The 13,284-nt window shown below is 41.8% G+C and overlaps 1 protein-coding gene across 6 annotated transcripts in view; it reads left to right on the top strand.

Moving 5' to 3' along the window:
• The window catches only part of SPATS2L (spermatogenesis associated serine rich 2 like), a 79,887-nt gene that overhangs the window by 39,620 nt on the left and 26,983 nt on the right, over positions 1-13,284 (top strand). For 4 of the 6 annotated variants that reach the window (XM_027462273.3, XM_072041361.1, XM_027462272.3 and 1 more), the window contains one exon: positions 3,815-3,876. The exons of the other annotated variants lie outside the window; for them this stretch is intronic. In XM_027462273.3, the coding sequence (XP_027318074.1) occupies positions 3,838-3,876 (39 nt within the window). In that variant the 5' untranslated portion in view covers positions 3,815-3,837. The remainder of the gene's footprint in view (positions 1-3,814; positions 3,877-13,284) is intronic. 6 annotated transcript variants of the gene reach the window in all.

Below are 13,284 nucleotides of genomic sequence, written 5' to 3' on the forward strand. Positions count from 1 at the left end.
GCAGAGGGAAGGGACCTGGGAGTTGAGGAGGAATGGAAACAGGCCCCTGCTCGACCTCACAGGCAATGCCCTCCCCCTCCAGCCCCACCTTCCCAGGTGCCCTTACACAACAGGTTTGAGGCCCTGGAGCTTGAGAGACCTGTGGGTGAGGATGAAGTAGGAAGCCTACCCAGGAGGATGCTTAGGGCGAGGAAGTCAACTCCACACCTCAGGACTGCCTGCACCAAGAAAGAAAGAAGGGTGATTGTTGTGGGAGACTCTCTTCTAAGGGGAACAGAGGGCCCTCTTTGTCGGCCTGACCCTTCCCGTAGGGAAGTCTGCTGCCTCCCTGGGGCCAGGGTCAGGGATGTTGCCAGAAAGCTTCCCAGCCTGGTTCGCCCCTCTATTATCCTCTTTTGATAGTCCAGGCTGGCAGTGATGACATTGAAGAAAGAAGCCTCAAGGCTATCAAACAGGACTTTAGGGGGCTGGGACGATTAGTGGAGGGAGTGGGAGTGCAGGTGGTGTTTTTGTCTATTCCTATGGTGGCAGGGAGGGGTACAGACAGGACATGGAAAGTCCACCTGATAAACACGTGGCTCAGAGGCTGGTGCCAACACAGAAATTTTGTTTTTTTTTTGACCATGGGGCGCTTTACTCGGCGCCCAGCCTGATGGCTGCAGACAGGTCCCACCTATCTCTAAGGGGAAAACGGATCCTAGCCCAGGAGCTGGCAGGGCTCATTGGCAGGGCTTTAAACTAGGTAAGAAGGGGGACGGGGCTGAAATAAGGCTTGTTGGAGGTGTGCCAAGGGAAATAATGGCTAGGCCAGAGGAGAAGGCAATGGCCAAATTGAAGTGTATCTACACTAATGCACACAGCATGGGTAACAAACAGGAGGAGCTGGAAGCCATCGTGCAGCAGGCAGGCTACGACTTGGTTGCCATCACTGAGACGTGGTGGGACCACTCTCATGACTGGAGTGCTGCAATGTCTGGCTATAGGCTCTTCAGAAGGGACAGGCAGCACAGCAGGGGTGGTGGTGTGTCTCTCTATATTAGAGAATCTCTCGATGTTGTGGAACTCGAGCCTGGGAATGACAAGGTTGAGTTCCTGTGGGTTAGGATCGGCAGGAAGGCCAACAAGGCTAGCGTCCTGGTCAGGGTCTGTTATAGACCGCCGAACAAGGATGAGGAGACGGATGAGGAGTTCTACAGGCAGCTGACAGAAGTTGTGAAATCATCGGCGCTTGTTCTTGTGGGGGACTTCAGCTTCCCTGACATATCCTGGAAGCACAACACAGCCCAGAGAAAGCAGTCTAGGAGGTTTCTGGAGAGCGTGGAAGATAGCTTCCTGACACAGCTGGTTAATGAGCCTACCAGGGGTGGTGCCCCACTAGACCTTCTCTTCACAGAGAAGGACTGGTGGGGAGATGTGGTGGTCGGAAGCTGTCTTGGGTAGAGTGACCACGAAATGGTGGAGTTCTCTATTCTTGGCGAGGCCAGGAAGGGGACCAGTAAAACCATTGTATTGGATTTCTGGAGTGCTGACTTTGAGCTGTTCAGGACACTGGTTGGTAGAGTCCCTTGGGAGGCGGTTCTGAATGGCAGAGGAGTCCAGGAAGGCTCCTTCAAGAAGAAAATCTTAATGGCACAGTAGCAGTCCGTCCCCATGTGCCCAAAGACGAGCCAGCGTGGAAGAAGACTGGCCTGGCTGAACAGAGAGTTGTGGCTTGAGCTTAGGAGAAAAAAGAGAGTTTATAATCTTTGGAAAAAAGTGCAGGCCACTGAGGAGGACTATAAGGATGTTGCGAGGCTGTGCAGGGACAAAATTAGAAAGGCCAAAGCTCATCTGGAGCTCAAACTGGCTATTGCCATTACAGACAAAAAAAAAAATCTTTTTACAAATACATCAATGCAAAACGGAGGACTGAGGAGAATCTCCATCCTTTACTGGATGCGGGGGGAAACCTTGTTACAAAGATGAGGAGAAGGCGGAGGTGCTTAATGCCTTCTTTACCTCAGTCTTTAGCGGCAATACCGGTTGTTCTCTGGATACCCAGTACCCTGAGCTGGTGGAAGGGGATGGGGAGCAGAATGTGGCCCTCACTATCCATGAGGAAATAGTTGGCGACCTGCTACGGCACTTGGATGTGCACAGGTCGATGGGGCCGGATGGGATCCACCCGAGCGTACTGAGGGAACTGGCAGAGGAGCTGGCCAAGCTGCTTTCCATCATTTATCAGCAGTCCTGGCTATCAGGGGAGGTCCCAGTTGACTGGCGGCTAGCAAATGTGACGCCCATTAACAAGAATGGCCAGAGGGCAGACCCGGGGAACTATAGGCCTGTCAGTTTGACCTCAGTGCCAGGGAAGCTCATGAAGCAGATCCTCTTGAGAGTCATCACGCGGCACTTGCAGGGCAAGCAGGTGATCAGGCCCAGTCAGCATGGGTTTATGAAAGGCAGGTCCTGCTTGACAAAAAAACTGATCTCCTTCTATGACCAAGTGGCACGCTGGGTGGATGAGGGAAAGGCTGTGGATGTGGTCTACCTTGATTTCAGCAAGGCTTTTGACACCGTCTCCCACAGCATTCTCCTCAAGAAACTGGCTGCTCTTGGCTTGGACTGGCGCATGCTTCGTTGGGTTAGAAACTGGCTGGATAGTTGGGCCCAAAGAGTTGTGGTGAATGGAGTCAAATCCAGCTGGAGGCCAGTCACTAGTGGCGTTCCCCAGGGCTTGGTGCTGGGGCCGGTCCTATTTAATATCTTCATCGATGATCTGGATGAGGGCATTGAGTGCACCCTCAGTAAGTTTGAAGTTTACAGATGACACCAAGTTAGGTGCGTGTGTCGATCTGCTCGAGGGCAGGAAGGCTCTGCAGGAGGATCTGGATAGGCTGCACCGATGTGCTGAGGCCAAGTGTATGAAGTTCAACAAGGCCAAGTGCTGGGTCCTGCACCGGGGGCACAATAACCCCAAGCAGAGCTACAGGCCGAGAGATGAGTGGTTGGAAAGCTGCCAGGCGGAGAAGGACCTGGGAGTGATGGTTGATAGTTGGCTGAATATGAGCCAGCAGTGTGCTCAGGTGGCCAAGAAGGCCAACAGCATCCTGGCTTGCGTAAGAAGCAGTGTGGCCAGCAGGGCTAGGGAAGTGATCGTCCCCCTGTATTCGGCTCTGGTGAGGCCGCACCTCGAGTACTGTGCTCAGTTTTGGGCCCCTCGCTACAAGAAGGACATCGAGGTGCTCGAGCGAGTCCAGAGAAGGGCGACCAAGCTGGTGAGGGGTCTGGAGAACAAGTCTTACAAGGAGTGGCTGAGGGAGCTGGGCTTGTTCAGCCTGGAGAAGAGGAGGCTCAGGGTCGACCTTATCGCTCTCTATAGGTACCTTAAAGGAGGCTGTAGCAAGGTGGGGGTTGGTCTGTTCTCCCATGTGCCTGGTGACAGGACGAGGGGGAATGGGGTTAAGTTGCGCCAGGGGAGTTTTAGGTTAGATGTTAGGAAGAACTTCTTTACTGAAAGGGTTGTTAGACATTGGGACAGGCTGCCCAGGGAAGTGGTGGAGTCACCATCCCTGGAGGTCTTTAAAAGATGTTTAGATGTAGAACTTAGTGATATGGTTTAGTGGGGACTGGTTAGTGTTAGGTCAGAGGTTGGACTCGATGATCTTGGAGGTCTCTTCCAACCTAGAAATTCTGTGATTCTGTGATTCTGTAGACTAACTGTTTTCATGTTTCTCTGGTGCTTATATGTAAGAAGATTCAATTAGTCCTTATGTACCTTTGACAGGTTGTAATTAAAACCTCCAAATGAATCTTTGTCTTCCTCTTTTCACAGACAATATTCTCACCAGGGGAAAGATGGCAGAAATCAGTTCTCCTGTAAATATCAAGGAAAAGGTAGGCTGAAGTAACAGTGCAGTGCAAACTGAAATCTTTGTAAGACACGTTTCATCCCTGCTTCTTCAAGCGCTACTCACATGCTTAGCTTCAGTATAAGTTGACTTTGTGCATAAAGTTAAGTACACTGACGGGTATTAATAGGTTTAGAATGTTAATCTTGGCTGATGAGAAACACATTTTTGTTTTTCTGCAAGGAGACAATGTTCTGTCAGATACAGATCTCTTATTTTCTTGTGGCTCCTGTGCATGCTGATGCTATGGAGAGTAGCACTTTGTGATGGTTGCCAATGCGCAAAATTCACCCTTTGAGGAAACGTACCCTTTTAGAAATCACTTTTTTCTGACCAAGAATGTTATACTGGAATACTTGAAGATAATTTCTATATTAGAGGCTAAAAAGGATTTTTTTTTTGCTCCTACCGAAGCATCTCTGATAGACGCTAAGGGCCAGCATCCAGTTCTGTTAGTGGGCCCAAGTTTTTTTTGAGTATCAATGAGAAGTTGATTAGGTTTGTTCACTTCATGAAAGTTGCACAAGGAGAAAGGATCAAATCTGTTTGATCAAATATGTTATATCAAGGAAATACAGAAAAGTGAAGGCAATGTGAAACAGAAATATAGTCATCACCCACTGTATCATACAACCTGCCTGTGGCACGTAACATCCTGTGGGGCAAAAGGCATATGAAATAGTTTCTTCTCTCTAGGCCTTGCTTTATTCTTTGACGAAACAATTCTTTACAAAATGCACTGTCCAGGTGCTGTTTTTTGAGTTGCTTTTCCTCATATTCATCATAAACTGCTATATTGCTCATTGTCACTGAGAATTTGCATGTCAACATGAATCCATATTTTGGTGATGAGTATCTTCCTTAGTCCCTAATAACAGCCCAGAGCTTAAATACTGAGTAACTCGATTGATTTTTGCAGTAGACAGTAACGCCATCAACTGTCATTCCCTAGAGCCAGAGTGCTGCAAGGCAAATTAGAATAATTCTCAAAATATAACTCCAGTAAATTTAATTTGTTTTACTTATTTACTGTGTATCTTAAATTCTTTCCTTAATTTAGTTAGTTTTACAAGTGCAGGGCTTTATAAACGGACTGTTTGTCTCTTGCTAGTTAAAGAACAAAGAACTGCAAGAGGCTCTTATTCACAGTGTAATATTTGTTATGTCCAACATTTATTTGAGGTATCTAAAGTTAAATGTTCATAAGCATACACATTTTAAAGAAGGAAAATAATTGGATCAATATCCACTCACTTATAATAGTTCTTTTTATTCTAGTATTTTCCACCAGTATTTAGTGCCACTAAATCTCTATGCCATGATTAAAAGCTAGGTTATCAGCAGCAAAGTTGCTGTTTTTTTAATTCCGAAAAAATACAGGCTAATAAACTGCTGAATAAAGGCTTAGCAATAAATGCATAAAATGCATAAATTTCAAAATCTGCCTATGTCTGTTGAAGAGCTACCATGCTCAGTTTGCTGCTTCACCTGGGCTGCTTCACCTGTCTTATTTTAAAGTGAGATTGCCATGGCATGGCACAGAACATCCATTTGAAATCTGTTTGTTTTACAATATGGTGGCTCTTTCAGAGGGTTCTAAAGGTACATTCAGAATATTGCTGTCACACACTAGAAATACAAGAGAAGGGATGAATGGGTATGCCCTGCTCAGTTGACTTTAACTGTATTTGCCCACAGACTAGACTGCTAAAATGTAAGGACCTTGTGTACTTCTGAAAAGCAGGCTTTTACTGTACCCCGGTAAGAGTGCAGATCAAATCCCTTTCACACTTAAAACTTACGTGGGTAGAGCAAGACAGTCATGCTACACAGTCTAAAAGCAGTGAGTTCAGTGTTCAGTTTTATTCACTTTCTTTGGTGAGTATTTCTGAGAACAAAAGTAAGTTTTATAAACTTAATTACTTTTGCTGAGCTCCACAAACCCACTGTTATCAATACAAATATGAGCAGGCCTTGTAAAATAGAACAGAATTGAATACAGTGCCTTGCCAAGTCTCCATCTTTCCTACCTCTGTACTTGCAAATCATAGTATGCTTCAGATTTTGGTCCTGCTAGGACTTGAATGAAGCCAAAAGAGCTGTACATCACATCTGCACACACATACTTATTATTGTAAGTTTTTTTGGCAAAAATAGAACTCAATTTTCTACTTAAGTTGGACATTGCTTTGCTATAACAAAAATGTACAGAGCCCATGAAGTTTTGGCATAATGCGTTTTTTATTGCTTTGTTTTTAAATTGTTGCATCTACTCATGTTTTTCTCCATGATCAGCATCTAGTAATTCAAGGAAATAAAATTTCTGCCACTGTTTTAATGATAATGTAAGGCTGAGGCAGACATTTCAAGTGTTACTAACTGAAGTTAGGATGCTCACACATGCAAGTTTTCTAAGACCTTACCGCTAACTTGAGTCACAAGAGAATGCTACTGTAGTACTGGTACTTGTATAATTTATTCATAGCATTTCAGCTGAAATAGTTCATAAAGTCAGTAGGACAAGCATTCTATTTTATATCTATCTTTTCTTTTTTTTTTTTTTCCTGAGAGATTCACATAAATGTTGGCCTGCGATGTCAGAAATCTTAATGGAATTTTCCAAAGTTGGCAGAGGCTTCTGCATCTGTGATACTTGTGGGGAGCCAGGAGAGTTCTGATTACCATATTTTCATGCATATAATCCAGAGACTTTCTGGAATACCATAAGCCTACATTTCAGCAGCAGCAAGGGTTGCATGCCTGTATAAGCAGTACAAGGAGTACATCAGGATCTCTCTTGAAACAATTCCCTTTCCCCTGGCCCTTGCTATGTTCTTCATTCACTATGCTGTTGTCCTTGCCCCCTGATTCTCCTCATCTGTATCTAAAAACAATGTATATCTGAGGACTTTTCTGTTATCAAGATCTTTAAAAACTAGGAGTTATACATAGTTCAGATCATACACTTTCAAGTGCAAACATTCTGTGGATTAAGGGATAAAACTGGTCAAACTCATTGGCTTAAATCCCAAATAATTCCATAAAATTAATGAAACTATTCAAGCATTAACCAAGTATATGAACAGAAGAGGTGCTGAGATTCTGTACGACAGGGCCTCTAGATAAGAAGCAATTGGAGTGAGGAATGCAAATGGTTTGTCATCTTCTGCAACAATTTAAATCTCTAGTTTTGACAAGAGGTGGATGAATGTGAGGCACTTCCCAGGATATCCATTCAGCTCTGACACATGACTTTTAGTTTTGATTCAAAGAAATACCAGGAATTGTTCAAACTTCAGGACTTGCTGTTGGACCCATCTTTTTCTATTGTGTGTCTAGTTGTGTTTGAAAAAGATATGATGTCAGCTGGAATAAACAAAAAATACTCAAATGAAAATATTCTTGGGATTATGTTGGGGGTGAAGTTTTGCTGGATTTCCCCAGAAGCATTTGCTTCTTCATTTCATTGTCACTTCAAATGTCAGGGCTATGGGAGTAGATGGGCAGGTTTGTTCTATTAACTGCAAGAAGAAAATGTTAATCAGATGTATGTTGGAGGATTTCAGTTTTGTTTACATTACATCATAACTGCGGTTTTCATAAGTGGTGGTCAGCATGCAAGTAAATAATAGGATTCATTGTGGAAGGAATGGAAACAGTATATACGTTTTAAAACTCTCATTATAAAAAGCAGATAGTTTCCAATCTATGATTTCACTAGGTCTCCGGAAGGTTGACCTTTGCAGCTGTTCCACACCCATGCATTGATGTAGATGGATTTAGTCCAAAGACCAGCAAAGTTGATCAGAATGCAATTTTGTCATTTGAAGAACCATTTAACTTTAGTTTAGGTTATTACTGATTCATGTCTCTAAATAGTGCTGCCATTATTTAAGTGAAACAAATTTTACTGAGTCAAAATCTGTTTATGTACACTTTTTTAAAATGTTCTTTCATGAATCCTGAAATCTCTGTTTTCCATTTCATTAGTTTAAAAAATTGAGCAGAGGAGGGGGGTGGAACATTGTAAATCCAAGGTGTTTGCCCAAAGTAGATTACTGTAAGAAGTAGAATTTGTTTTGTGCTTACAGGGATAGGTGATCTGAAGGTATTGGTGTGGTGAATAGGGTATATAGTGAACAGAGAGGTGCAGAAATGGTCAAAGCTGTTATTTTGCTCAAAGGGTGCATTAAGAATATTTGTTCAGTGTGTCATGAACTCATTTAGTTAGTAAAGCCTTTGGAAAAATGTCTCCTACATAAGCTGTTAATGCAAAAAAATTCAAATTGTGTTTATGGAATATATTTGTATTGGAGTTTTTTAAAACCTTGAACAATTCTGCCCTTAAGTGTTTTGGAAAAAAAAACAAAAACAAAACAAAACAAAAAACTTTCTGTTTAAAATAGCCGGGGGATCTGCTAAAGATAAACTTACAAATTATAGAAACCAGCAGAGTTCTATAGACAGCCCTCCTGCACTGGTCCTCTTGCAGGATTTGGGTTGACCCTAATTGGAGCTGTAATCTAGTTGAACGTGGCATATGCTGTTACCTTGCCTCAGTTGCTATGGGTGTATACAGTATGTATGTGTACATAAAGATCTGCTACTGACATGTGGTAGAAATAAGCAGGGTGGGAAAAGGTCTGTATTTGTTGATAACCATATTTTAGAAATAAATTTAGCTCATTACTTAGAGGAAACCTGTTGAGCTTGATGTTTCATACCAAGTGAAGGTGGATGTGGGTTAGTGTTTCTAACCAAGAATACATAAGAGAAAGTACTTTTAAATGAATAAGGGACTGTAATAGTAACTTCAAGGCGATTAGAGCAGCTGTGTTCAGGGGTTTTTGAACAGCTGTGAGCTTTCAGAAAAGAAGCTTATTTTGTCACTATGTCACAAATATTTAAACAAATTCTCTGAACCCCGGATATATTACTTATTCACCAGAAACATCCCCTTTGAGATGATGCCAAGGGGGAGCAGATGGAGTAGAGCAGCAAACAGGCAAGGACAGATTCCATGTTGTTGCAGTTGCCTGGGAACCATTTGAAACTTGACAGAAAACCTAAAGGACTCAGATGAATACACAGAAATGTTAGCTTGGTTCTGGGTGCAGAGTTAAGTGAGCTGTTGTCACAACTTTCAGGCAGGCTTTATTTCTTTTTAAGCCTTACGTGTCAGGGATCTCTCATGAAGTAAATGTTTGTAAGGACTTCAAGTGTGTAAGGTACCATGAGAGGTTAGAATTTCAGTGTCCTTCTCTCCTCTCTTATGCTCCTCTGAAGTAACCTATTACTAAATATTTTTAGACAAACCAAAGATTTGTCCTAACTGAGATTATGTACATGTATAGTAGAACATGTAAATCTCAAAAAAATAGTCAAGTATTTCTGCCCAGACAGAACAAAGGGTTCTTCTTTTCATGTTCTTGAGCATACACAGTTGTTTTCAAGAACAAGGCTTTGTATTTTAGATCTCTGATACCTTTAATGTAGTTTTTGTAAGGTTAATTTTTGAAAAAAGTCTTAACATTAAACTAACAAAGAGAAGCGCAAATTAAAAGCTTTGATCAGGTCTGCAACTCTGTTCACTATACTCCCATTTCCGAAGGAAAGTGCAGGAAGGTAACTGCTGTCTGTGACAGCATCTCAGCTAGTGATGACATTAGCAGCACAATTATCTTTGGTTCTGAAGGTACATTACTGAATTCTCTTGATGTCCCAGAATGCTTGTCTGGCATCCAAAATGATGACACAAGTTGACTGGGAAGCTACACGGGATATAAAGACGTGATGATTCACAGAACTGGTAGAGTAGTTGACTTCCCTGTAGTCTCTGTTGTTCTTCCTAAGATCAGGTTTCACCAAGTAAGAGAAAGTTCTCTCTCACATACACAGGGAAATAAATTTAACGTTGTGAGTTTGTTCTTGCAAACTGTTAGGTATTGATGTAGTATCGTTGCATGATAGGAGATTGTTTGTATCTTGTACTTTTTTTCATGGCATTGATAAATGTTCTTAGAAAGGAATTTGTTTATTGGTGAGAAGTCATGAAATACTGGATGATTGCAGTCCTACAGTCTGTGTTGCTTACATGTTGGAAAGATGGATGTTCTTTGTAAGCTTGATTACTGTAAGTTTAGAGAACGAGAGCTGGGTTTTATCTCCAGCCCTGGGATAACAACCTATTCAACCTTTTGGAAAAATGAACTCTATACAGTTTCCTGGATTAAAAAGTGACAGATTTCTCAAGCAGCTAGAAACTTGTAAGCAGTTGAAGTGTGTAGCTGTACTGGTAAAAGGGCAGGTGTGTCACCCGAACCAGCAGGTGAGCCAGTATAGCTGTGCTGCATAGATCCAGCTTACATCCAGCACTACCCTACGTATCTCACTTGTCATCTTGTATTTGTTAAGCATTCTTGGAGCTTTGCTGCACCTCCATTCATCGCAGCCTACGATGGTTTTCTTATGACTTTCAGCTGTGTAGGTGCATTCGCATTAGGCTTATGCTGTCAGGAAGGTTGTCCACCTCTCCCTTCAGTGTTTTATTGTGTTTCGTTTTCTTAGTTTTCATGCACCTTTCCAGAAGTATATGGGAAATGTTTTGCATGTATAAACAGACCTCGGCTTCAAACATAGAAAGCTACGTTTATTTTGAAGCTGAAATAAAAGGACTAAAAGATAGAATATCAGAATGTTTGCATTTCTTGGTTAAGGCTGTCATACGGCCTTGTCTGCCTCAGCATGTCTTTGTCTTTTTCTTAGATGCACTTTCAGGTCAGAATTTGTTACTTTTAGCCATTTGTCTATTTGACTTTCTCCATTGTATGTATACAACAATTCCAGTTTGTTTTGGCTGAAAACTAGTCAATGCATATGTTGAAAACCTGATGTTTGACACACACACACATCTGCCTGTTTTTGAAATTCTGGGAAAATAAAAATAAAATAATAATAAAAAAATATGGCAACTTTATTTCATTTTGTTCTTGAAAGTTTTTAAGACAATTTAATTTCACAGCAAAACCTTTTAGGCTTTCTCTGGTGTTAGAATTCTGGTTTTATGTGTTTTTGTTGTTTGTGAACAGAGCAGTGTGTGTATGTATTTTTTTCTTAATGTTGTAACTAGAATTTCCAACCTGTATTATTTCATCTGTCTTATCCTCAGTAAGTCACTGCAGAAATCTGGAAAGCAGAAACGCTGGTGATTGAGTGGGGATCCTGGCTATCAGTAACATAAGTGCACAAGGGAAACAGATTAACAATGTGTTAATCAACTTCTGGTTTAGAATTTCTGAAGTCCTGAATGCTTTGCAATCTGATACTCATTTGCTGAGGAAGCTTCTCATAAGATTTAACTTTTTATTTTCTAAAAAAAAAGATAAATGTATGTATTCTGTGACAATCAACAAAGGCTGTTGTTTTTTGGCAGTAAAACCATTGAGCTCTGCAGTACATAAACATCCCCTAAAGTGAATTTAGTCCAACTGAAACAGGACCATGTCCACAGTGTCGGTCATATGCACAGTCTTTTTTTCTCTGCATTGGTGAATGTTCTTCCCTAAGAGCATCATTTTGCCTTTTTGGGGTTATCTCCACAAATAGGACATTTCCATACCCTTTTTGTACTTAGTCATACTACTGAGATGAAGCACAGTTTAGCTTTTAATTCTATTAATCAAAAGTGTCTTAACAGTCAAAGACCATACAATGCAAACAGAAAGACTTCAGTGGATTCTGTAGTCTAAAACATAATTTGTCTGGTTGAGTTCTTGTGCCATGATGTTCTCCACCCAACAGATGTTCTTCTTAATGCCTCTAAGAAGTTTGCACTGTATGGCAAGTTGCCTGGTCCATCTTGTGGTCTTCAACTTAGTTTGTAGTTTCCAGATGCTTCTTGAGACTTTCAGACCTTTCATAGTACAGGATGACCTAGAAGATGTGAAATTCCCATGCTTATGTTTAGAGAGTTAGAATACACTAAATATTTCCTTTTACTATTTTGCATTTGAGCAGTTGCTGCAAAGATTCTACAATTCTGTGTGGGTAGAGAGAAGATCCACATGATTATGAAAGAAGAAGGGAGGTTTTTGTGAGAATAAGATACAGTCCATGTAGTGGAAATATTTGGTAACTACCAGCTTGAATATAAAGTGGACTGCAGTTTGTGGCCTGCTCTAGCCCCGTGATGTGTTTGACAGTTTTTGTTGTCATGGAGCCAGCTCAGTTCATGCTTGTTGCAGCCTTATCAGTAAATAGCACGTCTGTGCCCACACTCAGGGAATGAATAAAACTCATTTTGGGGGGATTTCTCTGCACATCCTGTTCATTTCATGTGATTTTCACGTAGAATGCCTGCAGTGTATGAGGGGCTATACTCACCCAGCCTGTCTAAACTTCCAACACAGTATTTGTTAACTAGAAGCTCCAAGGCATCTAACGCTTGGGTTGGGAGCCTGGCTTGTGGGCAAACCTTGCTCAGCCATAGGGTGGGAGCAGTAGACATAGGATTAGATGGGCCTTTGGAAAGGGTCCTTGGAAAAGGAGACAAGCAATTTGACTGCTGTACTGCATCCTAGCTGCTAATTTTGGGACTCTGTAAATAATGGCTGTGGCCTGAGTTGGCCAAGGTTAAACCTGCTACTTGAAATGTATTGTGGGAATTGTTCCCAATTGTAAATGGGAAGCTGCAAAGAGATGAGTTACAGGATGGTGGACAGGAGCAGAGTAAATTGTATTAAGTAGAGACATGAAATTTGTCTGCTGAAGTCAGAGAGTGGCCTTCTTTACATAGTGAAAGAGATTACCTCATCTAGAAAACTTGATCCCATGTGGCTTGAGCTGAAGCAAGCATCAGCCTTCTGTTGTGCTCAAGCTAAATCCAGCAGGTATCATGAATAAGAGCCCTCAGTCACTGTGTGCTAACAGAACTTTAAATGAGTCATGGCTTACGTTGGTGTACAGGAAATACAGTGGCTGAGGAATGGACTTGACCTAAAACAGCAAAATAAAGCTTTGGTCATAAATTGGAGCACTTACGTGTAAGTGGCCTGAATCCACTGCTAGAGACACGATAAAGGGCATGTAGATTGTTCTTACCTCAGGATTTAACTGGACAGCTGGGTCAAGGTAATGTGAATGCTTCTATTGTGTAAGCCAGTGTAGTTCCATTATATGCAACAGAGCTATCTTCATGTGTTTGTTTTCACAATTAAATTTCACATTATGGTGAATAGCCAATCAGTGTTTCATAAACAGAAAGTAGCAAAATGACAATGTGATGCGCTAAACAAAGTACACAAGGATGTATTCCAAGAGGCAAAGAAAGGTGCCAGTTAAACATTTGCAGTGCAACAAGGTCTTAATAGTAAATAGGTGCTGGAGAGTTTGAAGA

The sequence above is a fragment of the Anas platyrhynchos genome, chromosome 7 (genome assembly GCF_047663525.1).
Source record: "Anas platyrhynchos isolate ZD024472 breed Pekin duck chromosome 7, IASCAAS_PekinDuck_T2T, whole genome shotgun sequence".
Lineage (NCBI taxonomy): Eukaryota > Metazoa > Chordata > Aves > Anseriformes > Anatidae > Anas > Anas platyrhynchos.